Here is a 26901-nt window from a genome sequence, read left to right on the forward strand (position 1 = left end):
AGCCGCTGTACTGTCTGCGGTCACATCTCTCCCTCTGAGAATGCTGATAACCTAATTCAGAACAATCATTATATATATATTTTTTTTAACGGTTGGCTTGTGCATTTAAAAATGCAATACGCAGTTTGAAATCAGTTTTGAAGTGTATTCGAGAAATTATGAAACGCAGCCAGTTACTTTGGCATTTTTTTGAAATTGCACGTGAAAGTTGCTATTTCATCGGTAAAATGTTTTCATAAAAAAAGTTGTTGAAAAACGGACAATTACTTTCAGCAGCCGTATTAGCACAAAAACTAAATCAAAATGGTGTAGTATAGTGTTATGTTTACACTAAGGCTCATGTATCCTGCTTTGCATCATAATTATGAAGGGTCAGATCAATATGACCTCTCCTATTCGATCCAGTTTGTCTCCAATAGCTGCGTGTGGTGTGGAGGCAGCTGTTTGGAAAACATCTCAAAGACCTACTGCAAAGAAAATAATTTACAAAACATCATTACTTTTATTTCAAAACATTTGCAATTCAAGCCATACACAAAAAAAAACAGTCATTAAAAATGCTTTTAAAAGCAGTACAAAATATGTATCAGCACATCAAATGTGACATGCAGTTGTGTACACAGCCTCGCATTTATCGTGCAATGGCTTTGGCGGGTTTTTTTTTTAAAAAAGTGATGCACAATTATACATTTTCAAAAGATAAAGGTATAAATAAATGTTTGCTTTAAAGCTTACCTTCATGTACTTCACAAATATGGAAAAATATACATGTGCTGGTGCCTTTAACTCATTGACTACCATTGACGGCTAAAGACGTCAAAGATTTTTTTTTTTTTTACTCGGCTGGTAGTGAATGAGTTAATTGCCCAAAAAAAAGTACTACGACGGATGTTTACTGCACTGCAAATATACAAAAAGCTTACACAATGTCAAATCCAGAAAGCTGTATAATAAATAAATGCGATCAAGTGTACGTCTGAATTCTTTAAACGTTAACCCTCTTTCAGGGTGATCATGTAACAGAAAATATGGTCACCTGAGGGTTCTGAGAAGCATCAGGATCTATTTTTTTTTTTTTTGCATAATTATATTTACCAATCACACCAAATGAATGCCATCGCTGCTAGCAGGGAGGGCATGCTCTACTGAGCTGGTGCATCCTTGTTCTTCTTGTTCAGGACTTTGCGGAGGCTCTCAGGCATTAGGTACGGCCTCTCTGGACTGCCATCATTCCTCTCAAGATCCTCCACTGAAGAGACGGGGGGGGGGGAAAGTTCACTTTTGACAGAATTGTTTTATGAGAAGGTGTGCACCATCAACAGTCTGCAAATCTACTTCAAAACATCACATCTGAGCTTAGAATCCTGAATTTTGTTGCCATTAATTTTGCTTTATTATATCAAGTACATTGGCAAACATGTGAAAAGTTATGAGGTGTTGCCATCAAAACTAGGAAAATTCACAGTAAAAACTGAAATGTTGACAGTACCCATACAAGGCAAATCAAGCTTCTAGGTCATCAATTGTTAGTACAGATCAATTACTTTAAAGCTTCTAATTCTCAATTCTAAACCTTTACATTCAGCGATGCAGTCAGACGATCATTAAATTAGGAAAGTAGGCACATAAGTGGTGTCACTCAAACAGCTTCTGGCCAGCAGCATGAATACGTCACCGCCTAGCACATTTCCCAAAAGCTTCTCCGTCGCGTTTGACACTCCGGGAAAATGGAGACATAACACACGTGTCATTTGCAGATGCGTCTACGGTACCAGTATTCAGCTGTCTTAAGATGACTTTGTTGCTCATTAAACTTTCCTGTTTTGGATACTTGCCACTTCTGCGCATGCCTGTGAGAGATAAGGCTCAAAAAGAGAACCATCGCCTTAGTTCAAAGTAAAATCTACGTGTCCTTGTCAAAATTCCTGTCTATGAACGATGTGCCTTCCTCCTTAAACTGTTTCTCTCCACTGAATTCTTCCTCCTGAAGCTGAGCAGAAGATGGTGGACCCTCCTTGTTCTTCCAGAGAATCGCACGGAGGGAAGTGGACATGTAATAAGGCCTCACTGTCGAACCATCATTACGCTCCAGGTCTTCACCTTCATTTGTGAGTTTGTGTAGGAATGTGTGCACGTTAATGAATGGGTGAGACGTTTAGTGATGAAGTCAAGGTGGGAAGGAAGGGATTAAAATTGTCAGGAAGGAAAGTGGATGGGAGTGCGTTGAGGGGCGTGAGTGGAAGGAGGGGAGAGACAAAAAGAGAAAGTCAAACAGCAGGCAAGCAAGCAAAAAAGTCACCACAATCAATTGTCCAGAAAAATACATTTTGAAGACTTAGTAAGCCAATGAATGAAATGGTAGTTTCATTAATTGCTTTCTTGTTAAAAAAAAAAACCAAACAAACACCAATTTACATGCAGAGAGCCCAACACCAGAAGCAAAGCAATAATTCAAGGATTAAAGTTCTGATTAAGTCCTGAACGTCCGCTTTCTGCTCAAAATACAGTTGCGAAACGTTTTATTTTTATGTTGAGTTTTGCATGCGGTGTATTACTGTTAAGTGACCAGTTGAGGAGGTTCTACTCACAGAAGCAGAGGAAAAGTGTGTCCACGCACATAGCGTACACACTGAAGAATCCGTGGGCAATGAGATAGGAGCCAACCACGACCGTCTAGAGAGGACATCATAGAACACATGAGTTATACACTTTAACTATATAACATTTTCAGAAAGCTCCTTTGTGTGTGTATTTCTAAAGTAAATGACTCACCAGGATCGGCACCCAGTAGTAGTGGAGATGTGGGGCAGTGTTCTCAAAGGCCTTCACTCTCCCAGAAAAGAAGAAAAAGGCAAAAACCCCTGTAATAGGAGAAAACAAATAGTCGAGCAATCCAACTGCCACAATTGTATCATTGTTTTTTGTTGCATCAGGCACTTTCATCAAGATCAATGAGTTCTGATTTTGTGAGGTCAAACCAAGTTACGCAATCAACGTACATTTGCAGAGACATCGCATTGTGGTTTGAAAGAGCCAAGGCCTCGGGGAAAATTCTAATCAAGCGTGAAGAGCACAGATGACAAACACTCACCCACGAGTCCAACAATGAGCAGTTTGCCCAAAAACAAGAGGAAATCTGTCACTTTGTCCAACACAGCCACCCTAGGAAATACAAGTAAGTATTTTGAGAATCACAAACTGCTTTAAACTTCATTTAATTTTATAGAAAAAAGCATGAACCTAATCATATTCCTCATGAGCAGGAAGAAGGCATCACGGGCAGACGTGCAGAAGTTCTTGCCATATATCGCCACCTTGTGGTCAAATGTGGAAAAGCACATCTTATTAGAATGCCTCATGTTGCAGGAGTTATGTCAATCGAAAATGCAGACAACTCACCATAATATAAGCGTTTCTGTTTATGAACTTGATGCATTTCTCCAAGCACCAAAAGCAACACTTCAGACAGCACATGAGGAATCTGGTACACTTATTATGAGCTCCTGCAAGGGAAACCAGAAAACCTCACTATATGCCAATAAGAACAGAGAAGGTGTGTACAACTAAAATGTAGGGACAGAGCCAGTATCGACGGCGATATTTGGCAACTTGACTTTTTTTTTTTAATAATTTGTTTTTTTTTTTTTTTTAAATCTGATGGCTGATAATAAATTAATTAAAAACTTAACTTCAAGGGACTAGTTATTTAAAATTTTAATTAACTTTAAAAGAGATCCTACAGACCCCGGGAACACTCTGAACTTTTTTTTTTTTTAAATTAATAAGAGAAATTTTAACATTTGTCATTTTGAAATTTTTGAGAAATGCATTTACTTACAAAACTATAGGGAGCAATTGTTATCATTTAACTTTTTAAGACATGCTGATGGCCCTCGAAGTACTCGGTCGGCTCTTTTTGTTTGAATTTTACTAGCTAGATTTATCTACCTATTTAAAATTCAGATTTCGACAAAAAAAAAAAGGAAAAATAATATTCCTTTTTACTAAAAAATAATTAGCGGCTCGAAATATCAGTTATCAACTAATAAGCAGTCAAAAAAAAAAAAAACATATTGGTTGATCTCTACTGAAATGTCAACACAAAATGACTGACCTTTAAGTTTATGGTCCAGATACTCCAGCAGAACTCTGATGATCTGGATGATTGAAAGGATCAGGGAGCCAAACGCCAGAGTTCCTGTGTGATACCTAAAACGATGAAAGTTCTTCAAGTCACTGGCGGTCAAATGAAGGAAGACGCACTATAAAAGCACACACCTGAGAGATCTTCCGAGAGAGGAAAATATGGGGAAGGAAGGCATGTCGTCTGGCTTGACAAAAGCCCAGTAGTAGGAAGCAAAGGCCCCCGCCAGAGTCATCTGTCCGAGCGCTGTGACAAAGTTGGCACACCAAAAGAAGAGAAAGACGTTGTAGAACTGCAAGCCGATCAGGTATTTGTGGTAAACAGTCTCTCCCCCGTAGAAGGCAAAAAGGCACTCGGAGTCCGGGCACTGCGCTTTCATGGTCGTGGTCGTGTAGTTCTGTGAGGTCAAAGCAAAACATTTTTGGATTCATTGACTCACATCAACATGAAAAGCCAACCAAGTTATGTTTAGAGACTTCATTATAAAGTTCACACACGGGGAAAGAAAATGATTTGATACTCACAGCTGGCTCGCATGTTTTCCTTGAGTGCTCACACACCGTCTCGTTGAACACCTTGTAGATGGGTTCATTTGAAGTAGACAGGAAACTGAACCGTCATGTCAAGGACAACCATTATGAAGAGCTGAGAAGTGCTGCACATTAGATTCTTCTCAGGGTCGCGCCAAAGTAGCTAATCTTTATATCTAAAATTGAGGAGGCACAACAAAAAAAAAAAAAAAAGGATACACAGCAGTGGTGGCCCAGTAGGCGATGACTATAGCCAGAAGGAGAAACGTGAACAGCGGGTAGAGGAGAGAACACATGACGTGTCCAATCGCCCTGTGAACAAATCATCACTTTAGACTCTGGTGGATAAATGTGTTGCGATTGTTTTCAAAGACATTGAAAGGTACAGTTCAAAAGTGTTGGCTTACTTGCTGGCTTCTTTGATGAGTGCAATTGCAATTAGGATCCTTTTCCTGAGGAAGATGAGTAGGAGGATGATGATAACTTCTACTATGGCGAGAATGATCACTAGAAGGAAGAAGAGCAGAAATTATTTTTTTTTCTTTCAGCTCAGCAAAGTACTGTTTGAAACAGGAAACATTAATCCTGCATTTCAACGGAGAGCTATTTGGCAGACCGAACAGCAACAGCTGGCTAGGTAATCGTATGACATCATACAATGCAGTCACGTGCCAAATAATTAAAAGCATTGCACACTACAATGACGGAGGAGGTCTTCTGTAAAATAGAAAGTGCTTGCTAGTGATGGCCTGAGTCAGACAATCAATTCTAAAACAGACCAAAAGAAACTTGGAGCAAATTTAGCTTTTACATGACAAATGTGACATCATATGCGTTTGTAATGCCAGAAAATAAATGTATTCTGCAAATAGGCGAAACCGGTAGCATACGGGGGTTGACTGTATCCCGCATGCAAAATAATGATAATGAAGGCTTCGAGGCTCAGCCAAAAACCAAACCGAACACAGCTTGGATAAATGCAAGATATTTCCTGAATCTGTAAGTTTAACTTACTGAAGGCCAGCCAGGTCTGTCTGATCTGAAGGTAGACTGTGAAGTCTGTCTGAAAGCCAAGATCCTGCAAAGTCACATCAGCACCAGGTGCACCTTTCAGGGCTGCATACTCCATGTAGCAGTGGAAGATACCTAAATAGAATGTAAAAGAAGTTTTATCTTATTCATTGAAAAAAAAAAAAAAGCACTTTTGGGGGGATTATAGCATTTTTTTTGCACAGTTAATGGAGCTGGCTTGTAATATATATTTTAGGAATGTGTAAAGCAAAACTCAGGAAATGCATGCATCCATTTGTTAAAACTACAGTCACCTATCACATTGTTATATACAGCTGGACGGTCTAATGAGACTAAAACAATAGTTGTGGCATTTTTCTTTTGCTTTTTAAAATTCTCAGTGTAGTAGAACGTAATCCTACTGACCACTGTTTCTCATACTTTGGTTAGCTCCTTTAATAAAAGCTCACCCCTTTTGTGTGAAAAGCACTTTGAAGAAATATATTTCAAAACTATGGTTGTTCAATATTCAATAAAATGTAAAAAAAAAAATAATAAAATAAAAAGCAAAAGCAGTGTTCTGTCAAAAATGTTCCATTTATGATGTCATATAGTAAATGTATGCAAAAAAGTAAAAAATAAAATAAAATAAAACTTATTTTCGAGGGGGAAGTAAAAAATAAAGAACAGAAACACATGTGGGAAGGCAAAATAAAATAAGTCATGTATTTGGGGTTGATCAAAGGCATGTTAAATGGTGCCAGGTGTGAGCTGACGCTCTTAACATGAGTTCTCGGTTACTTCAGAACAGTCACATTTAGACTTCGATGGTGTGTGCATTTGCGCAACTCCATTACTTCTGTTTATTTTATTTCCACTTTCAAAAAGATTTTGTTCAATTGTGTTGTACCGTTTATGGGACACAACGGCGGAAAATGTTCAGAAATTCTCTCCGTGTCTATTTTTATATCACCAAAAAATAATTTAGCGTCAGTTAGTTCAAGCCGGAACAGTACGTCTGTCTCCGATTGCCAATTGGCGTCGAGAACGTACTTGATTCATCACAATCAAGACAAGTTAAAAAAAAAAAAACGCTCCCAAAAATAAAAAAAATTACATACGTTTTGTTCCCATAGATCGCAATTACATTGTCCTATATTATTTTGATTTCAAGTCGTTTTGCATGTGATGTAGTAAGTTCGTTCGATGCCGATTGGCTGTTGCCGTCGACGACGGGTGGACTGGGCCAGCCTGAAATAATGACGAAAGGATGACCGACGTGCCCGCCACTGTAATTTTGTACGATTCTGTATGGAAATCGCTATAACTATGGACGGATATGAATTGATCAAGTCTTACCATATCCTAGCACTATTATCACCAAGGCGACCATGATCCAGACCATGATGCCGGCCAGGAAGCGCAGGAGCACGATGAAGACCAGGCTGAGAACCGTTGCAATAACCAAACCTCTGGAGAGAGCGAGGAGATTGTTGTACCGATAAGCCAACAATCGATGCTTTCCCGAAGAAGGTTTCAACATTTGCAAAAGGCCTCTTACATCAGGATCCAGTACCAAGACTGCGTGTAATCCTCAAAGATTTTCATGACCACCTGGCGAGCTTCAATAACCACAGTTGCATTCCTGTAGTGGGGTTGGAAGACACAGCTCAGTTTAACACACCATTTGTCAAATTTAAAGCGGAAGATCCTATCTTAATTGCTGTGTAATAATCCAGCACTCACTTTACGCCATCGACAAGATCCTTGGCATCTCTCATTTTTCCAGTTCCATCATCAAAGTGAGAGTTGTTGCCTACAGTTATCACTCCTCCTTTTTTACCCAAAGCAGGGAAGCACCTCCGGGTGACTGAAAAAAATAAATAAATACAAATTTAATCAGGGAAACATTTCTACAGACACGGAATTGAAAACCTTAACTCCATAGGAGGAAAAACAAAATCTAAAAAAAACGTTCTATGCGACAGTGCAGAATTTGTAACAACTACAAAATCCAATTTGGAAATATTGCCACTAGTTTGCAAAGTTCAAGAAAGTGAAAAAAAAAACTATTTGAGGAAAAAAAAAAAAAGATTTACAAGCGGCACCAGACTATAAGCCGTAGTTTTCTATGCTGAAAAAAATTTAGTTGCATGTACTGAACGATTTTGTACTGTGAATGCACATAAAGGTACATAGATAGTTAAAACAGTGCCTTTTAACACAGCAACAACTTTGCTAATAGACCCAAGAAAAATTAAAAAAATAAATAAATAAATAAATAAATCAAGATTTATTTTGCGTATTTTCTGAACTATAGAGCGCCTACCAAAGAAAGAAAAATCCACAGACAAGCCGCACCTTTGTATTAGCCGGATGGTTCAAAAATCAAGGAAAAAAGTAGCGGCTTATAGTCCGGAAAATACGCTCATCAAAAAAAATTGAACAAAAGCTGAGGCTGAACTCACAAGGCTTGCTGGGGGTCAGCATGGCAGGACACAGACCTAACTTGAGGATTTCGGTTACAGCCTGAAACGATTGGTAAGAAAGTGCATGATGGGGAACAATAACAGCCGATAGGTGGGCAACTTTGAAAAGTATACAAGCACAAATTCAAAACCCACCATCGAGTTACTCACGCCTTCCTTACAGAAGGACTTGTAGTAGTCGAAGTCTTTTCTGTTGCTGTAAGCTTTGATCAACGTCATGAATTTATCAGGGCACTTTTCCACACACATCTAATAAAAGGAAGAATGAAACCACATCTTGAAAGTGCACTGTAAAGGAAACTCAAGCAGGTTTATGACGCACAACAAAAGCAATGTAGTGGATGTGTGGGGGGAAGGGAAAAAATTTAAAAAAAAAACAACCTGTGTGGTTGGACACTGGAACTCCAGCAGCACCATTGGGCTGGCACACTTCATGATGTTGAAGTAGAACAACAGTGGCTTTTTCCTGATGAAGGCACCAAAAAAAAATAAATAAAAATTCAGTCAATCAAACTGAACCATCAACACTCGTTTCCCGTTTCTTTAGCCACAATGTGAACATACAAGCGAAAAGCAGGGCAGGAAACGAAAAAAACAAAAAAACAAAACGGTCATAGCCATGCAACTGCGGAAAATGAAACTCACTGACAATTGTTTTCTTTATTTGATTTGAATTCAAAATAGCAAAATAAAGCGCAATTTGTATCCATTTCAAAAACGTTATGTCATGAATTTATATATTTTAAAGGGGAAGTCAAGTCAAAAATATTCTGTCCAATAATATGGTCTTAGAACACGACATTCTGCTTCAAGATGCATTTGTGGAATACAAATTAAGACGCCATTTTTATCCCCCAGAGGGTCAGCCATTTTGCCACTTCCAGTCGACTGATAATCACTGTTGCTCAGGATACAGGTGAAAACCCAATCACGGCTCGCTCGTTTACTGAATTTGCTCATGTGACGTTCGCAAGGTGAGTTGTGATCAGTCTGCACCTCAGCCTAGGTCGTAAAGATAACTTTTATGCGTGCGTGTGTGTGCGTGTTGGGGGACTCACTCAAGAGGGGTGCCAGCCTGCCCGCAGAACTGCCCTCGGCTGTCCGTGGGATAGATCACCTTCCTGGGGTCACCCTGCGACCAAGCTTCAGAAATAAAACACATTGTGAGGTTAGTTATGTTCTAGAATATTTGTACAGTATACAAAAAAAAAAAAAAAACGGCAGGGCTTTTTTTTTTTCCTCACCAAGTATCCCCACTCCAATATAACACAATATGGCAATAATGAAGAGGATGCAGCACACAATGTCTGTGCAGCTCCTGGAGACAAGAGCAAATGTTGGTGGATTTGGGATTCAAATAAATAAAGATTCATCAAACTTCTGATAAAATGTTGGCAATCCTCTCTCACCTCTTATGGAGTGGCCCCTTGAACGTCGGATCATACTTCCTCGGCTCGCCTGAATAACAGAGGGAGGTTTATTCAAATTCACATAATACGATGGTACAGTAAAATAGTCACACACACACACCAAAAAAAAAACTTTAAAAAAATGGAAACCAATTTAGAATGGCATAGTAGTGTGCGCCAGTCTTCCTCCCACTTTCCCTACAGGCAGACACGCCTGGAAACAAAGCAAATTCCTCCCTGGTGACTCGCATAAGCAAAACCAGAGAAAGAACGAGCAAACGGAAGATGGAAAGCCACCAGAGGTCGCTTAATCCTTTGTCGTGCTACTTCTTAAACATGATCATGGAGTTGCTTGTGAATTTATGGTGAAAACAAGTCAGAAAGTAACTACAGTCACACACACACACACAAAATAGGAAGTTACTGCCTTCCCCGAGGACCTGACAGGAGCAAATTGACAGCGGTCCCTTTTTAAGCTTTATTCAATTCCAAAATGTTAAGCACAAGAAACACACTGCATACGAAAATGGCTGCCATGACAACGTGAAAAGGAAACCTTGTGAAATTGGTTTCCTTTTTGACAAAAGACAAAAACTGCCGGATTATAGCCAGTTGGCCCAGAAAGACACCTCGGTGTTGAAGATGAGACAATATATTACCAGGATTTGATCGATATACAGAATGCAGAAAGGCATCGCAGTCTAGACAAACGAGTGTAGTCCTTGCATATCAATTATGGATGCTTTTAAGGGGATTAATGCTGCAGAAGCATTTCCGAGAGTGGCACTTCCAGAGAACACTTCCTGAAACATTGCGAGTGCTTCTTGTTGTCAGTGTATGCGACGATGCCACAGTGTTGCTTTCAGTCGATACTCTTACAAGATCGCATCGAATCCAGTGGTTTCGGTCGTTTGGAAGAATTAGAGAAGCTGGAAATTGAAATGGTGGTGGTTGCGTATGAATTGAGGAAGTCAAAAGAGAAAACAAGAGGACTACTCGTTCACACCTGGATAATCAGCAGCGCGCCACCACGTAAAGCTGTTACTGCTACTCCCGCATCACAACAATTCATTCTCAAAGAATCACAGATGAGGGGAAGAAAAAAAAAAAAAAGGCTTCATTGCAAAGCGAAACTTGAGCCGGAAGGGTAATTACCATGCTTTCCATAATATTCTCCTTCCTCTGGCATCTTCAAATTCCTTTCTGCGGCTAATGTTGAAATATGAAGAGAACCCTTGTTAGTTCCCTTCCACGGACGCTTATTTCGCGCTTTCTTTCCAATGGGAGTTTTTCAAAAGCCGAGGAGAAGAATCCCACGGGTGGAAACCAGTCTAACCTGTCCTTGCGCGCCTGGCCAGTCAAGAATGCTCCACCTTATTCTTGCCCCCCTTTCCCTGCCCCACCTTGTTTATCCTGAAATAAGTGGCTCTTCCTAATCAGTGTTCCACCTGCGTATCTCCTCCCACCTGGAAAAACAAGCCTCGCTCTCACTGGCTTCTTGTTGTTGGCCTCCAGAGATAAGAGGAGACGCTTAAACTCATCTGCAGGACGTCTGGGAGGGACACAGGAGAGGCGTGTCGGTGTGAAAGAAGGGGTGGAAACTTTTGGTGTGGAAAAGGAGGGGGCGGAAAAAATTAAAAAGTTGTGGTGATGTGATCAGAAACACGTGTTTTCGGAAATGCGCGCTCCGCCAGCGGTTTGTGTCGACTTTTTGAAGCAATATGCATTCAACTTCTGATAATGGGCTAAACTAATGAATTTTTTCTTTGGAGTCTAAAATTTGGACTCACCACTATTTTTATTTTATTCATTTTTTTTTTAAATCTCAGTGTTTGTTTTTGCAATATGCTGTTGAAAATGTCTATAATCGGCAGCAGATGGATTCACGATTTGAACAAAGAGCCTACAGTGTGACTAAGAGCCTAAATGGATCTTTATAACAGAGGATGGATGACATAACAGAACATGACGGAACTTTTCCATTGATTTTGTTTTGGTGAGCAATTGACCTGCACATGGATGGACCAGTTCAGAAATGGGCTTTGCGCCATCATCAACCCCTCTTGTGCACGATCCAAGTTACACCCCCCCTTAAAAAAAAAAAAAAAAAAAAAAGCAATGTCGAGGAGTGGTGGCAATTTTAATCTGCTAAAAGCCCTCCACAAGGAGCTGATTCAATTTCAGTTTTGAAACCAGACATCTTGTAAAAAAAAAAAAAAATTAAAATTAAAAAATATTTGGCATGCAAATGGCATTTCCTACCTGTGCAAGAGCATTGATCATTTAATAGTAAAGTGTTTGCATGTTTTGCAACAAAAACAGTTTAAACTGCAATTGTATTTTTTTTTTTTTTTATGAATGCAGAATAATTTCAACCTGCAATTTACACTAAAACCCCCTGGTCACAATTTACAGCAGGATACAACAACAACAAAAATAGTCTGGTTTACACTTCCATTATCACAGATTACTTCAAAGGCGTGGCCGTCAGTTTTTTTGTTTGTTTTTTTTTATCTTGTGAGGAGAAGCGGTTCAGAAAGTGGATGGATTGATGACATGCAGCCACAACTGAGCTGCTGCGTCATCTTTTCTTCCTTACATGTTTGATATCCAAGTGGTGGGCCTTTGTCACTTGGGTCTTCAGGGGGGGAACAATGTCCAATACTATACAAAAACGCACCATAACAGCAGTTCAAAATGAATACTATTAAACAATTAAACAAAAAAAAAAAAGTAATGCATCGCACTCACTGTAGATGCAGATTATTAAAAGTATCAAAGGGTGCAGATTAGAGGTGCAAAGATGAATCGACACCTAATCGATTATCAAATCAACAGACAATTAGACATTGGGACGTTGATGAGTTTAGAATTGTCAAAATCCTTGGAATTTAAGCCTCTCAACGGTAAATATCCTCAGATTTCTGTCGTCATCCAACAAAACAAACTATCTTTTTATTTAACTAAAATAAGTCATTTACGAACATCTACTTATATTTTGGAAAACATTGATCAATATTTTTTTTCTATTTTCTGTCACGTGGCAGACCAGACAAGTGATAATTTTCAACAATCTTTGAAATACTGTCCTGTGTTTTTTTGTTTGTTTGTTTTAATAAATGGAAATTATATTCTTATTTTATTCGATCAATTGACATAATAACGGACAGGTTAAAAGATTATCTAAATAATCATTAGTCGCCCGAGTGCAGATCGCTACAGACATTGAACATGGCTGCATGTATTTATATATATATTTAACGATTCAACATACCGAATGACTACTGCAGATGATAAATTACAGACCAATCTGAAGAAGGTAAAGATGCTGACCCACCATGTTGGTGTCAGCAGTGTACAATATATTACATCATTCATGGAGTGAAACACTAAGATGGAATCAATAGCACTAACAAAGGTCATGAACACATTTATTCATTACACTGGTGTTCGGCAAGAGACATCTGTCAGCAGTTGAAAAAAAGTATTTTTAACTTCATTGCGCAGGTTTTGTTTCTAGGCAAAAAAAAAAAAAAAGAAAAAAAAGTCACCGCCTGGATTTAGCCAAGCAAATAAGTTTCATTGTTTGCAGTGCGGTGGTTAGCTGTGTGTGTAATGTCAGCTGGCAAAAATGTATCACTATGAAAATATGTGGAAAGTAACAAACCGTCGTAGGCACATAAAGAAAAAAAAAAAAGAATTTAATTCCTTAACAGCTGGTAGTGTCAAATTTTAAAATTAATAAAAATAAATAAATCAACAGTAACATTTGTATTATTTTTAAATATTTAATTATTTATTTTTATACACAAAACAAAGAGAACTCAATGCATTGGGTTTTAACATCTGAGCCGCCTTACCAATATAGTACAAATATTCAATGCAGAGTAAGAATATCGAACATGAGAGCGACGGATCCATCTATAGTTCGAAATGTATAAATATGCACACCCTAATATCTCAAATTAAGCTTTGTGAGAATAGCGTGTGCTCGTTTTTGCAGCATTAAATAAATTGCAGGAGGAAAAAAAATTGGGTGTGTGCACATTAACAAATTGATCATCCATCTATTTTTTTTTATATGGGGGTGGGTCAGGTGGGCAATGTTGGCTGGGCAGGGGTCAAAATGTATTTGATATTTAAAAATTCTGGTCAGTTACCAAAATAAGACAAGCAATAATCACTTGACATACTGAAGTATAGATTGAACCGTGGGCAGATATTTATAAAATCGTAAGTCTGCAGCTGCTACCCTCTATGCTTGTGTCACACAAATCTTTTATTACAGGCTGTTGTGGCGATCTTAAATTCTCGCCAAGGAAACTCCACCATAATGATGCGCTTCGCATTTTTTTACGACACTCTTCAATAGTTTAACAGCCGACACTCCTCAATACTTTAAGCAACATTGTCACGTCTTAATTTTCAAAATGAAATGCAGAATCTTATGCCCGTATATTTGAAAGCAAACAAACCAGATTGCCATGTACATTTTTATTTTGAAAGTAATATGGGGTCATGAAGAGATGTGGCCTGCGGAGGGGGGAAAAAAAATGCGACTTCTTCTGTATACATCTAAATTAGTGACCTTAATAGCACATAACTGTCATGCTTAGTCAGTTGGCAACAACCCCAGATAGCAAACTCACATGATCCTCCTGTCTGGATTGTCAAGACTAGGAACAAGCGCTAACAAATTGAAACAGATGGCTACAATTATGGGGAGATTCTTGGTTGTTTGTGAACGGTGGGTAAGAATATAGCAAAGGAAATAAGCCCAAATCTGCTCCACGCGCGCAAGCTTGAACACACACAAAAAGGAAGGTCAGAGAGAATTCGAATCACGTTTCAAAGCACTCTTCTATATATGGCTTCTAATTACAGCTCATGTGAAGCGGGGCAAGTCTGCTTCAGATCCTGTCATTGTGGTGTGTGTGCGTGTGTGTTCTGAAATGACTCCATCATGTGAAGCCTATTGCACAGAACCAATGAAGAACTTTCCGTAATGGCGAGTTCCAGATTTGCTCAACATTGTGGGCAGTGTGTGCGTTGCCGGTATCTGTATCTTCTGACTAAAGACAACAAAAGTCATTATACTCCAAAGGAAACCTCTAAAATATCAAACTCACATTAAATCTTTATATCTAATTTTAATTGAATGTGTGGTTTAAGTGTTTCTTGAGCAGTCATTTTTGAAATGCCTCGCAGTCTTTTTTCTTTGACGTTAAACATATCCGATGTAGCTGTTAATAAAACACGGAGGAAATTGTTAATAATGTAATTCATCTAAATTAGACATCATAATGAGTACAAATTACAGAGATTAGGAGTCATGACTTCGGTATATCTCAACGTGCTATGTTCAGAACTTCACAACGGCTGTTTCTATAAAAACACAAAGCTTAACCACGTCCACACACCCACGCATTGAAATATGCTTTATAATTTATTTATATATTTAATCCCCATTTATCCAGGTAAGGAAATTAAGAACATCTTTGCTTTTACCATGTCAACCTGGCTGCAAACAGCAGAGGAAAAACAAGGCAAACGCAAATACAAAGACAACCGTACTATGTGATGTAAACAAACTGGGTACAAAAAAAAAATAATAATACAATCATAAATTGCCGTGTTAGCTGCTCAGGCCCTAATTACCATTCATCTCCAATCAAAATACACCATAGCTCCCATTACCCGGCCATTAACTGATGAGGTAGGTAAGAGAGATGAGAGACTCCTTTGAAAAGTAAGAAGGTGCCAGGATCATAGATTTTGTGATGCCAACATAAAAGCAATCCCCCAACAGCCACTAGTTTGTTTATTGGCAAGCACCACACCTAGGTTGTTTCAAATTTGGATCACAGTGCTTTTTAACATCAATTCTACATTTTTTGTCTGGGTCCTGCTCGCAGTCGACCGTCACAGAGGCAAAGGCGCAATCTTTGAAGTCGTATTACACATTTATAGTGTATTTGGAACCAAATCAGAATGCACTTTACCGGGTTTTTATAGCATATTTTCCCTTTGAGTGCAAACCAAAACAATCCAGTGATGTTCCAAACAAACTCGGGCTCACTCTAACCCCAATAAGACGCCATAATGATGCAACTACAATGTAGAACGATGACATTGCTAACCTACCTTATTTAAATTCTTGGACAAATACACATTTTAGATATGATAGGGGAACAGACCACTGAATTGTTGCAAAATGTTGCTACAACTAACTACACCCAAATTAAGGACTACTAGTTATATTGTTTGCTTGCTTACTATAAAAAAAACATTGATTTCCATGCATTTTCGAAATGCTTTTTCATGGTCGCTTCTGATTCTGGGTGTTGATTTCATCAAATTAATGTCGGGATAATGCTCGTGTCAATGTACTCATTGTCATCATGCATTGTGTTGCACCGCGTGACTTCATAAGACTCAAGTTACTTCTTCCAAGGAATTTGCTTACAAATCACCATTGACAATTATTTAATTCCCTCCCTATGTGTCACGGAGCTCTAAACCAGGGGTGTCAAACTCATTTTAGCTCGGGTGCCACATGGAGGAAAATCTATTACCAAGTGGGCCGGACCAGTAAAATCATGATCTATAACATAAAACAACAATATTACGCAGATTATCACTATTTGCATGCTGTCCTGGTGTTTCCAGTAGTCGTACTATGTTTTTTGACCATGACTTAAGGTTGTGTTTTAAATAATGACATCCTGGCTAATTCCTTTTTTGACTTAACGCATCTGGGCATTGCTTGTAAATGAAGTATCAAGAATAACACTTTGAAAGAGAATCTTACGGATTGACCGCCACATTGAGTTTTACAAAGATGTGGTTCCGGTGGTAAAAGTCCAATTAATTGAATTAAATTTACAGATGTGTGTGTGCAACTAACATCGGCCATTTGGCAAATTTTGGGGCAGCTGTTTATTCTGTTGGGCCGTACTTATTTTTAGCATTTACCAAATCTTCTCATTGGCTGGATTAAACCTGTTTCGCGGGCCTAATCCGGCCCGCGGTCCGTAAATTTGACATCAAAGAAGAATCCTTGATACAATCCTGTGCATTTTAGTTATTAAATATACACGCGCACACATGCAGTGCGCTGTATTTCAATTGAACCACAGTGGGCATATAGTACGTACATTTTAAAAAAACACACAATGTGTCTGACATACCACACAGCACAATGGTTATTATATTACATTTCTGGGCATGGCAAGTATAATTACAACAGAACAACACAAGAACTGGAACAAAGGCGCAGAGAACAGCTAGCTAAGGTGGGGGGGGGGGGTATGAAGAAAGGGACCATCTCCCCACGCTGAAGGTATTTTTTAATAAGCTGTGCTGCACCCTTTACAAAGCTGGACGTCAAGTTGGCTGCCGTGCCAATGTGAGGAATGTGGCAGCAACTAGACAAGCAAAGGATATTGTTTTAGGACACTCAGCCGCGGCGCCCCACAACACGGGTGGACACACAACCAGCACATTTTAAAGATTTTAAAAAATATATTAATTTAAAAAAATAAACTCTATATACCTTCATCTTATTGTGAACTTTGCGCATGTATTGTTAAAAACAGTAGCTGAGTTCAAAGCCCATAACAGTTGTTTACGCTCAATGCATATACAAAGCAGGGTGGCACGAGTGAAAGTGGTCCGCGTTGCCAGCTAGCTCGTTGAAACTAATGATTAAACGTCAAGGCATTAAATCCCATTAAACATGTGGATTTATTTACGTTACTTCTGAAGAACGACGCAAATTTAAAATGGCTATGTTATGGAGAAGCTGACGTAAAGTCGCTTTAATGCTGGCTATCAATTGTGCAACATCTAAGCAAGCAATGAAGTTACCGTATTTCGGCTTCTCTTCCAGTTCCATTGTATCTCAATGTTTCTTGTCACACAAAACGGCTCATAGGCGACGACTTGAGAGTATTTCCAGCCCTGGGAGTGGTGATGGTCAGAGATCTGTGTCCATTTGAACACAGGGTAAAAGTCCGCTCCAAATCTTGACTGCCCTACTACCGTTTAAAGGGGTATTTCTCCGAGAAGAATACTGACCAATCAAAACACGGTACACGCGTGATTGGCGTGAAGCTCGGCCAATAGGAACAAGAATCGGGACGCTATGGTGTTTTGCCTCTTCATAACAATACCGTTAAGTGGCAGAAGCAGAAATGGTAGGAGCTACTGTACTGTAGCTGTTTTTTTCCACATTATCGTTCTGATTCTTATTAATTCCTATTCGATGCATTCACGCGAGAGCATGGCTAAACGGCGAGTGAGCAGACACAGAACTGAGATTTATTTAGTTGTAGTTGATTGCAACTCAACAGTAATGTGACGCCCAAAATGGCTCCACCCTCAAAGTGGTGACATGGCATATATTTTATTGGCCCATAAACTCCCAAGCTACATTAATTATAAATGCAAACTATTCATTTGTAATGTAGACACAGACCTACCATTGCCTGGGTTTATTCTGTATTGAGTCACGACAGCTTGCAGAGGTAGAAGAGCTATGCAATTGTACTATTTAAACAACATTGTGACAACCACATTAAATACAAGTTACAAAATACAACATTGTGAATGTGATGCATTCCGAACGGTTGGAAAAAGCTAACTGGTAAGAAGTACAGGGTGTAGCCCGCTGCTTGCTCAAACGGCAGCGAAGATAGGCCCCATCTCACCCATGTCCTGAAAGAAGAGAAGCAGAAGAAGAGACATAAATAAGTCGCTTCACACATCCAGCAGACACGCCCATGGCTTTTGAGAGTGGAGACAATAGTTTGCCTCTCTGAGCTCCTTCGCACCTGCATCTGGACTGCGGACCAGACGCTATTAGAGGTACATACGACTAAATTGGCATAAAAGTGTTAAAAAAAATCTTTACTGTGAATAAAGAAATGTAAAATGTGAAGTGTGTTGTTTGGTACAGCTGCAGCCGATGAGAAAGCGGGCTCCTGATTACCCCTAAACTGTGTCATTTTGCTTAAATTTGAAACAGCGCAAGTACATTTTTCATTTTCTTGCAACTATGTGGCCAGTATATTTGCACATTTTTTTTTAGTTACTGAGACTTTTTATTGCTGCTTTGCCCTTCAGTCCATTCATCAGTAATATAGAGAAAATTAGTTTATAGTTAACTTAGCAAGTCCACTTAAATTGCACCCCTAAAATTTCAGGTTAGCGGCCCCTGTGCTGCAAGTTAAAAAAAAAAAAAAACAATTGTCCGAAGCGGTGGAATGTGCCAAGTGCTGTATAAATAAAGATGAGTTGAGTAAAAACAACAAAACACTCAGCCTTAGTGATAATGGCCCGAGAAATATTCTCACTTAAAATCTCATTTTCATGCAGTAATTACAAAACAGTGTGGAGGGGAAAAAAACAATTTTAGAATATCCAACCACTCATTATCCGACCGGCTTATCCTCACGAGGCTCGCGGGCAAGCTGGAGCCTATCTCAGCTGATAAAACAAAAAAACACTTCCTTGAATTTCATAACACTTGACAATGCATATACAATGCATCTACAGTTCTACACTCACATTCACGCCTACAGACAAGTATCTATATACAATTCGCTGTTATTTATCTTTTTTGAATGTTTACCTGAATAAAACCCATACAGTGCCCAAGATAATTGGAGAAACTCCACAGAAAAGGCCTCTCTTCTAGATTCAAAACTAACTTCAGAAATTAACTGTGAGGCAGACATGCCAACCAAGTGTCCACTGTGATGATAAATCTAATCTTGTACTTTTGATAAAATAATTACAGTACATTGTAAAGCAGCAGGCCGACATTTTTTTTACTGTACACACGCCCATGCTCATGGACCAACCAGGATAAACTTTAGGCATTAACATTGCCGAAGATCATATAAGACATGTCTATTTATTACCACAAGTCAGTCGTATATTATTGAGGAACCCCTAGACCAAGTGGCGTAGATGACGTATGGCTGGTGGGTTTTGTAATCCTATGTGCCCTCTTGTGGTCAAATGTATTATTTTTTTTAGCACAATACATCTTGATATATTAGATATTATTATTATTATTATTATTATTATTATTATTATTAAGCCTATATTGAGGAAGCGCAGCATAATAATGAGGCGGCGCCAGATTGAGTTTTTTTTCTGTCTTCTCTTCGCGTCCGCAATGTCGGCCCCTTTCGTGGAATTACAGCCCAGCTACGGCTCATGTTGTGAAAGAACAACGTGTCATGAACAAGAAAAAAAACAACTTGTCGTAAACAAGTCCAGCCCCGACTACATAATGTGACGTCCCTTGCGCGATGACGTCACGGGCCAGCCTGTCAGACCAAGACCGAAAAGTGCATGCAGGACAAACGTTTTTCTTCTGAAGACAGGTAAATTACTCTAAAGCAGATTTTACTGCATATTTTGCTTAGATTTTAAATAACTACGCATGAAAATAGTAGGGGTCTCTCTTGTTGACACCAAAAGTACGAGCAAGCGTTGTTAGCTAATAGCAACAATAGCATACGATACAGTACGTTAGCCGAGTTAGTTAGCCGAGCTTGTTTGTCATTGGACATTCGAATTAATATGATTTTAATGGGATCTGGCTAAACCAGTGTTGTATTTAATACCAACACTTTGCTCTGATCGACACTGCAAGTGGCGTGCACACACATTCAAGGTTATGCAACACCTTCACTTTAGTGCACCTTGAAGTTCTTTTGCCCATTTCAGATTATTGACTAACTGTTTCGTCCTCCCAGACATTGAATCTCTATCATGGCATTAAGGAACGTGTGTCGTCTCTTGGCTCAACCTCAGCGATGTGCCCAACTTTCTTTTGCTCGAGCACAGGGGACTGCAGCACCTTTTAGGTTGGGTAAGTCATCGTCAATATAGTGAGCTTCAAATTAATTCATTTCTATATATATATATATATATATATATATATATATATACATGTGTCTGAAATCGGCGCAATAAATCAAATGCAATCTGGAATCAGACGGGAACAACAATGCGCTTGTTCGCACACAATTTACTCCCCTATCATGTAAGTTTCTGAGAATTTGTGATGTAAACAGAGTGGCCTCATAAAAGCACTGGGACCTCTTCACTGTGAGGAAGATGTACTAACTACAATATTATATTTATATAGTAAGGTTCATATATTATTCCCAGCAGCGAATTAAGATGCATATCTTTCTTTCTTAACCACCATACTAATCACTTTTCAAGATGCAGAGAAGATTGAGAAGACCAACGCAAGTAAGTGGATTTTTTTCATTTTTTTTATAGATATGTCAAAAATGTTTTGTAACAATTTAAGGTTGATTCCTTTGTGTTCCCGTTTTTAACGCGAATAGCAAAAGTCCAGTTCAACTGGCGTGATGCTCTGGACCTGGAAGGCCTGCTGACGGAGGAGGAGGTTCTGATCAGAGACGCTTTTCGAAACTACTGCCAAGACAAACTGATGTCACGCATCATTTTAGCAAACAGAAATGAAGGTAAGTCACATGCATTGTAGTCCTAGAGTGTTATTTTCGATCTCAGCCAAAAATGTGTATTACGGACACAGCCGTGAGATTGACTTGTTTTCTTTACTATACCAAAACTGATTAAAGTTTTGTAAATTGTTTATTATTTCATGTAAAGGAACATTTTTCTCCACGGGTAGAACTGGGTGAGTCAATTGAATGTAAGGAACTCAGTCCATTAATAGCTTCTATTTTGTTTAGTGTATCGGGAATTTTGGACTCGGTCAACTATCAAATTGGCTTATATCAACACGTTATTATACTGTGATGGATAAAACTTTTTTCGTGCAAAATACACACATCTTTTGTTATTTTCGCTCAGTATTCCACAGAGAAATAGTGTCCGAGATGGGGGAGATGGGTGTCCTTGGTCCAACCATTAAAGGTTAGTGTGAACACATAATGTCCTTTTTTGGATGTGAACATGAGAGACCCACTTGCATGCTTAGTGAAGCATTTTATTTTCAACTTTTTTTGCTGGACAACCTAGAACATAAAATGTTGCCTCAGGTGAACTGAATGTGATTTGATTACAATCAGCCTGTTTTGTTTCCTATCCTGTCTTTGATGTAAAGGTTACGGCTGTGCGGGGACAAGCTATGTGGCCTACGGTCTGATTGCTAAAGAAGTAGAAAGCGTAGACAGCGGCTACCGTTCAGTCATGAGTGTGCAGTCGTCACTGGTCATGCATCCCATTAATGCGTATGGTACCGAGGAGCAGAAGCAAAAGTACCTGCCCAAGCTGGGTAAGAACAAGAGCAATCGCAACAATTAGTAATTGCTATGTGAGGTATTACTGGCTGGTATCTGGCTAGTTAGAAACTGCTACACAGTGAATAAATATTGTGGGAAAAAATTACCTCCTTTCCATATTCAGCTCGTGGAGAGATCCTCGGTTGCTTTGGCCTGACAGAGCCAAACCACGGCAGCGACCCAAGCAGCATGGAGACCAGAGCGAAGTACAACCCGTCCAGCGGCACCTACTCCCTCACTGGCTCCAAGACGTGGTGAGTGCGACCAGAGTGTGGGGATCAAACTGGAATGATTTCTTTAGATTCCCTGTGACGTAGTGGTGTGTGTGCGATCTTAAGTCAAACCTCAGTCATGTGACCTCAAATGTGAAATGATGTAACAAACTCAATAGATTAATGGTGAAATTTGTTCCTGCATCTGACATAATGTAAAACACAAAACAAAATCATGATAGTATTAAAAAAAAAAATCCTTGAAATTGCAATTTAATTTGGCACTGTCAGGAATGAACTATTTTTGAATAGAACTAAACAGAATCATATTTAGAGCTGTTGCAGATATTTCAATAACTTTCACTTGCACAGTATTTTCTTTTTCTTTTTAGGTATCTCTGCTTTACTGGAGTATTTATTTTTTGTTCTCTACACTTGAAAACTTGTTTGTGCTTGTAGCTCCTTTGTCAAAATAGGCTTGTTACTTTTTTTTGAACGTCAGCGGATGACCAATTTTAGGACGTGCAGCCTGCTTGGCTAATATTTGTAAAAAAAAAAACAAGAAAAAAACTCAACTTGACTTTGACTTGTTAATCAAGAGACCTGAATTGACTTTGACTATTTACTCTTGAAAATCATTCAACAAGTAAACATGGATGGAGCTCCAAGCATTACAGCCTGAGTCAAGTTGTGCCGAGTTCAAAGTTAAGTCAGAACTTTCTGCCTCTTTTAAATAACCAATAAAAAAAAGTCAACGCTGCCGTTATGGAATGGTGTAATGTTACCAAATATCCACAAGGGGGCAGTCTTTACACGTTTTATATATATCTATCTACCTCAGTTGAGAGGTTCTGAATTCAAATCTCAACTCTGGCACTTCTGTGCAGTGTTTGCGTACTGTTATTGTGCTTGAATGATTTTTTTTTTTAATGGCTACTCCATTTTCCTAACACGTTCACAAAAAATGCATGTTCATGGAAGCGTCTAAATTATATATAGGTGTAAACATGACTTTTGAATAGTTAGTTAATCGTTTGTGTCTATACATCCTGGCAACCAGTCCATCTGGCTCACCAACAACACATATGATGCTGGATGGATATTGGATACTTGCATTTACATCTTAAAATGTAATTCAGCATTCTTTTACCCAATGGCGGTCAAAACAAGATGTTTCAAAAAGCATACCTTTACAAGGAGTTGATGTGCATTGATGTAATTCTATGCCGCTCCCATCTACAGGATCACCAACTCCCCAGTGGCGGACATTGCAGTGGTGTGGGCAAAATGTGATGACGGGAAGATTCGCGGCTTCATCCTGGAGCGAGGCATGAAAGGCTTCTCCACACCCAAGATTGAGGGCAAGTTCTCCCTGAGAGCGTCCGCCACTGGCATGATCGTCATGGATGAGGTGGAGGTTCCGGAGGAGAACCTGCTTCCTAATGTTTCTGGCCTTGGGGTGAGTGGAGTGGATGGGTTTGCAACTTAGTATTGGGTCCTAATCCACCAGTTGAGAATCACTTCGCTAAGCGGTGCAAATTTTTCTCATTCATGTGTGTCAATGCTTCCAGGGTCCCTTTGGCTGCCTGAACAACGCTCGTTATGGCATTGCATGGGGGGCTCTAGGGGCCGCAGAGTTCTGTTTCCATGCAGCTCGTCAGTACACACTAGACAGGTCAGAGAAGTTGTTTCTGATGTCTCGCTGTCTTTGCAAGATAAGGCGACACACCGCAACTGCGTTCTTGTTTCCTAAACCAGGATCCAGTTTGGGGTGCCGCTCGCACGGAATCAGCTCATGCAGAAAAAGATGGCTGACATGTTGACAGAGATCACCATTGGCCTGCAGTCCTGCCTGCAATTGGGACGGCTCATCGATGAGAAAAAGTAAGGACAACTGAGGAAAGGCATAAAAGTGCACCGAGTAGCTTGCGCTAATTTGGGAATAATTTTGTTACACTTGCGCAACACACTGATGCCTTAAATAGTAACATTTTGAATTCAATTAGGATTTAACTACATTGCATAACATTTGGATCTTTTTCTGATACTTACCTGAAAAAAGGCAAACTATTGGACACACTTCCCAGTATGATGTGCGATAATTATGTATGGTGAAATATATAGCATCTATGGCGGAATATTTGTTGGGGCTCTTGTTCCGCTAAAGTCAACATATCAAATGGAGTGACTCAAGCCGACCCTCGAAATTCCAAATGAAAGCTTAAGAAGTGACATTGCTTTTCGAGCACGTCTAAACAAAGCATGTTGTTTTATGACCAGGGCTGCCCCGGAGATGATCTCCATGCTGAAGAGGAACAGCTGCGGCAAAGCCCTGGACATTGCCCGACAGGCCCGAGACATGTTGGGAGGAAACGGCATCGCAGACGAGTACCACATCATCCGCCACGTCATGAACCTGGAGGCCGTCAACACATATGAAGGTGTGAAGAGGCATCTTTTTTTTTTTTTTGATTTCCTTAAAAAAATATTTCCACCCAGTGATCACATCCTGCTGACTATACTGTAAATGTTACTCGTATTTTTAACCACCATTTCTCCACCTCCAGGTACCCATGATATCCACGCATTGATCCTGGGCAGAGCCATCACTGGGCTGCAGTCCTTCACTGTGGGCAAATAGTCACAATTTCTTATTGCTGCTTTCATCTAACTAGAGTTTGCCGTCTGAAATGAAACTTGCTGTACACGTCAGTTCTGTAATATGACTGTGTGGACTATAAAGAGAGATATTTTTCTAATTTAAATGACAGCTTTTTTTCCCCATCTCGTTTCATCGAAATTACTGCATTAGGACATTTTGATGTCAAGATTAGATTCGTTGTAGGTTACTGATAAGAGATACGGAAATTCAACTCTCCAAATCTCCACTTGTGAAGTATAAGTGCGATGAGCGGTTCTCCCAGATGTGATTCATAATTCTGCAGCACTTAACGGGTTCTTTTCTTGAGAAGATCATGACTGCATGTTGTGCTAAAGGTCAAGTTTGAAAAATGGCGCTTTTCAATAAAAAGTATTCATGGTTCGTATTTGTCTAATGTCTTCTTGGATTCATTTGTTCTGTTACAAGCATGCTGTAAGAACCCAAAGGAGCCATCTTACCCACGATCTTTGACAACAAACGCTCTCGAAATTGGATGGACATTAATATTGCAGGATGAAGGATTTTTGGAAAATGTTCATAATTTTTTATTTTTAGTCGTTCTAAATGCTATAAAATATGCGGTGGTAGAAGATGCAAACAAATTAATTTTATATTGTATCAATCTTTTGTCATTTTAACCCTGACTCTAAATATACTCCATTTATTATACAAAACTTTATTTACAGTTGAATGCAATATAAAAAGAAAATAAGCTTAATTTGGCGCAACCTGTAAATATACATATGTAAAAAGATTTTGTGAAACGGTTCATTTAGTTTCAGAACATCAATCAAGCCAATGAGATAAAGTGAAAAATGTTATGTAACGATATGTATAATAAATTGAAAGAAGTCACTCTGCTAAAACATGCAAAGGGATTTTTTTTAGGGGGTGGGGGGTTGGTTTACCAAGGCTGTTAAATGTGGCGTTCTCAAAATCAGGGGAGCACATGGCAAATGTTGAAGACGCTCCTCCCATGATGCAGTTGGCAAGTTACATAAGTGCACCTGTGCTCCTTTTTGCTGCCATGAGGTCACACATGACAGTATTATCCTCTATAGGATGATCACGTTCAGATCATCCTGTCCCACACGGGGGGTGGGGGGGTGGGGGCTGTGGGCTGAAAATGTCAACTAAAGGAAATACCACACCTGCTGCATGGCCTCTGTGTGAATTCAGATGGTAAATAGCTTTCATTTGCATAACGCTATAAAGGGGACGTCAACCTTTGGAAATTATTTTCAAAAACATTTTCATGTGCTTTCATTAGTCTAAAGATGGAATTCGGATTCATCTTGCAATTGTGGAATATGAATTAAACAGCAAAATCCAGCCGTTTTTGGCCACCTCACGAGATGGCCATTTTATCACTTCTGTGGGATGAAAATGACATCACAGTAGCTCAGGGCACAGACGACCGACCAATCTTGCCTCAGCTTCAGAAAACATGTGAGCTGTGATTGGTCGCAACTGTGAAGAAATTTTCAGTCAACGGACAGTGACAAAATGGCCGCCCTTTTCGAGATGGCTAAAAATGGACAGATTTTGCTGCTTAATTCATATTCCACAAACACAAAATTAATATCAATCGGAAAGCCATAATTAGACTAGTGAAGGTGCATAAAACTTTTTGCAAAAAATAAATAAAAAAGCGTTGACGTCCCCTTTAACAAACATGCATGCTTTTGGAATCGTAGCAGGACACTTAATCTTTTCTGGTTATTTTTGACCAGGCCTGTTTCATGAGGTTTTGTTTTTTTATTTATTTTTTTTTCAAATAATTCTGTGAACCGCAGTTACAGACGTAACTTTCGTTTTATTGTTCTCCCATCTCGTGAAGATAATTGCACTGCCTGTTGCTATAAACTACTCGAATAGATAGATTTACAACACTTAATAAAATGTCAAAGGTCATGATCTAATTTTCAAACAACCAAACTAGTCTTGTACTGCATCCCAACACCTGACTTGGGTTTGAAGATTACTACTGAAGCAACTTAGTAGAGGTGAACCCCTTGAGCATATTTCCAGTGATTAGCAGCTCATCTTTGTGAGCGCATGAGGGGGGCGGTCAAGCAGATAAAGACCACCACGCCACCCAGCTTCATTACATGTCAGTCTGCCACTTTGAAGTGGAGGGAATTA

At 39.3% G+C, this 26901-nt stretch overlaps 2 protein-coding genes across 5 annotated transcripts; one reads left to right on the forward strand and one right to left on the reverse strand.

Annotated features, from left to right (window-relative positions):
- Window positions 1-173: 173 nt before the first annotated feature.
- LOC148322756 (choline transporter-like protein 2) lies at window positions 174-17642 on the reverse strand. Of its 4 annotated transcripts, none has more exons than XM_088316184.1 (22): window positions 17453-17641; window positions 9584-9632; window positions 9419-9492; window positions 9233-9317; window positions 8556-8640; window positions 8310-8423; window positions 8154-8214; window positions 7432-7555; window positions 7247-7330; window positions 7045-7157; window positions 5689-5820; window positions 5082-5181; window positions 4894-4986; window positions 4669-4753; window positions 4279-4541; window positions 4115-4209; window positions 3400-3503; window positions 3241-3314; window positions 3092-3162; window positions 2773-2861; window positions 2589-2673; window positions 174-1249 (listed from the first exon to the last, which is right to left on the reverse strand). In XM_088316184.1, the coding sequence occupies exons 1-22, from the start codon at window positions 17478-17480 to the stop codon at window positions 1143-1145; spliced, it is 2115 nt and encodes a 704-aa protein (XP_088172310.1). In that variant the 5' UTR covers window positions 17481-17641; the 3' UTR covers window positions 174-1142. The 4 variants fall into 4 exon arrangements, with proteins under 4 accessions (XP_088172310.1, XP_088172308.1, XP_088172307.1 ...); XM_088316182.1 differs by lacking the exon at window positions 17453-17641 and adding an exon at window positions 10739-11132; XM_088316181.1 differs by lacking the exon at window positions 174-1249 and adding an exon at window positions 1260-2100 and having other exon boundaries at window positions 17453-17642.
- Window positions 17643-19815: 2173 nt separating this feature from the next.
- gcdhb (glutaryl-CoA dehydrogenase b) lies at window positions 19816-25141 on the forward strand. The gene is made up of 12 exons (XM_088317815.1): window positions 19816-19980; window positions 20356-20471; window positions 20831-20860; window positions 20959-21099; window positions 21452-21514; window positions 21705-21875; window positions 22007-22136; window positions 23337-23553; window positions 23666-23769; window positions 23853-23978; window positions 24375-24535; window positions 24662-25141. The coding sequence occupies exons 2-12, from the start codon at window positions 20372-20374 to the stop codon at window positions 24733-24735; spliced, it is 1317 nt and encodes a 438-aa protein (XP_088173941.1). The 5' UTR covers window positions 19816-19980; window positions 20356-20371; the 3' UTR covers window positions 24736-25141.
- The last annotated feature ends 1760 nt before the right edge of the window (window positions 25142-26901 follow it).

The sequence above is a fragment of the Idiotropiscis lumnitzeri genome, chromosome 15 (assembly GCF_059441095.1).
Source record: "Idiotropiscis lumnitzeri isolate Australia: NSW breed Sydney's pygmy pipehorse chromosome 15, RoL_Ilum_1.0, whole genome shotgun sequence".
Taxonomy (NCBI): domain Eukaryota; kingdom Metazoa; phylum Chordata; class Actinopteri; order Syngnathiformes; family Syngnathidae; genus Idiotropiscis; species Idiotropiscis lumnitzeri.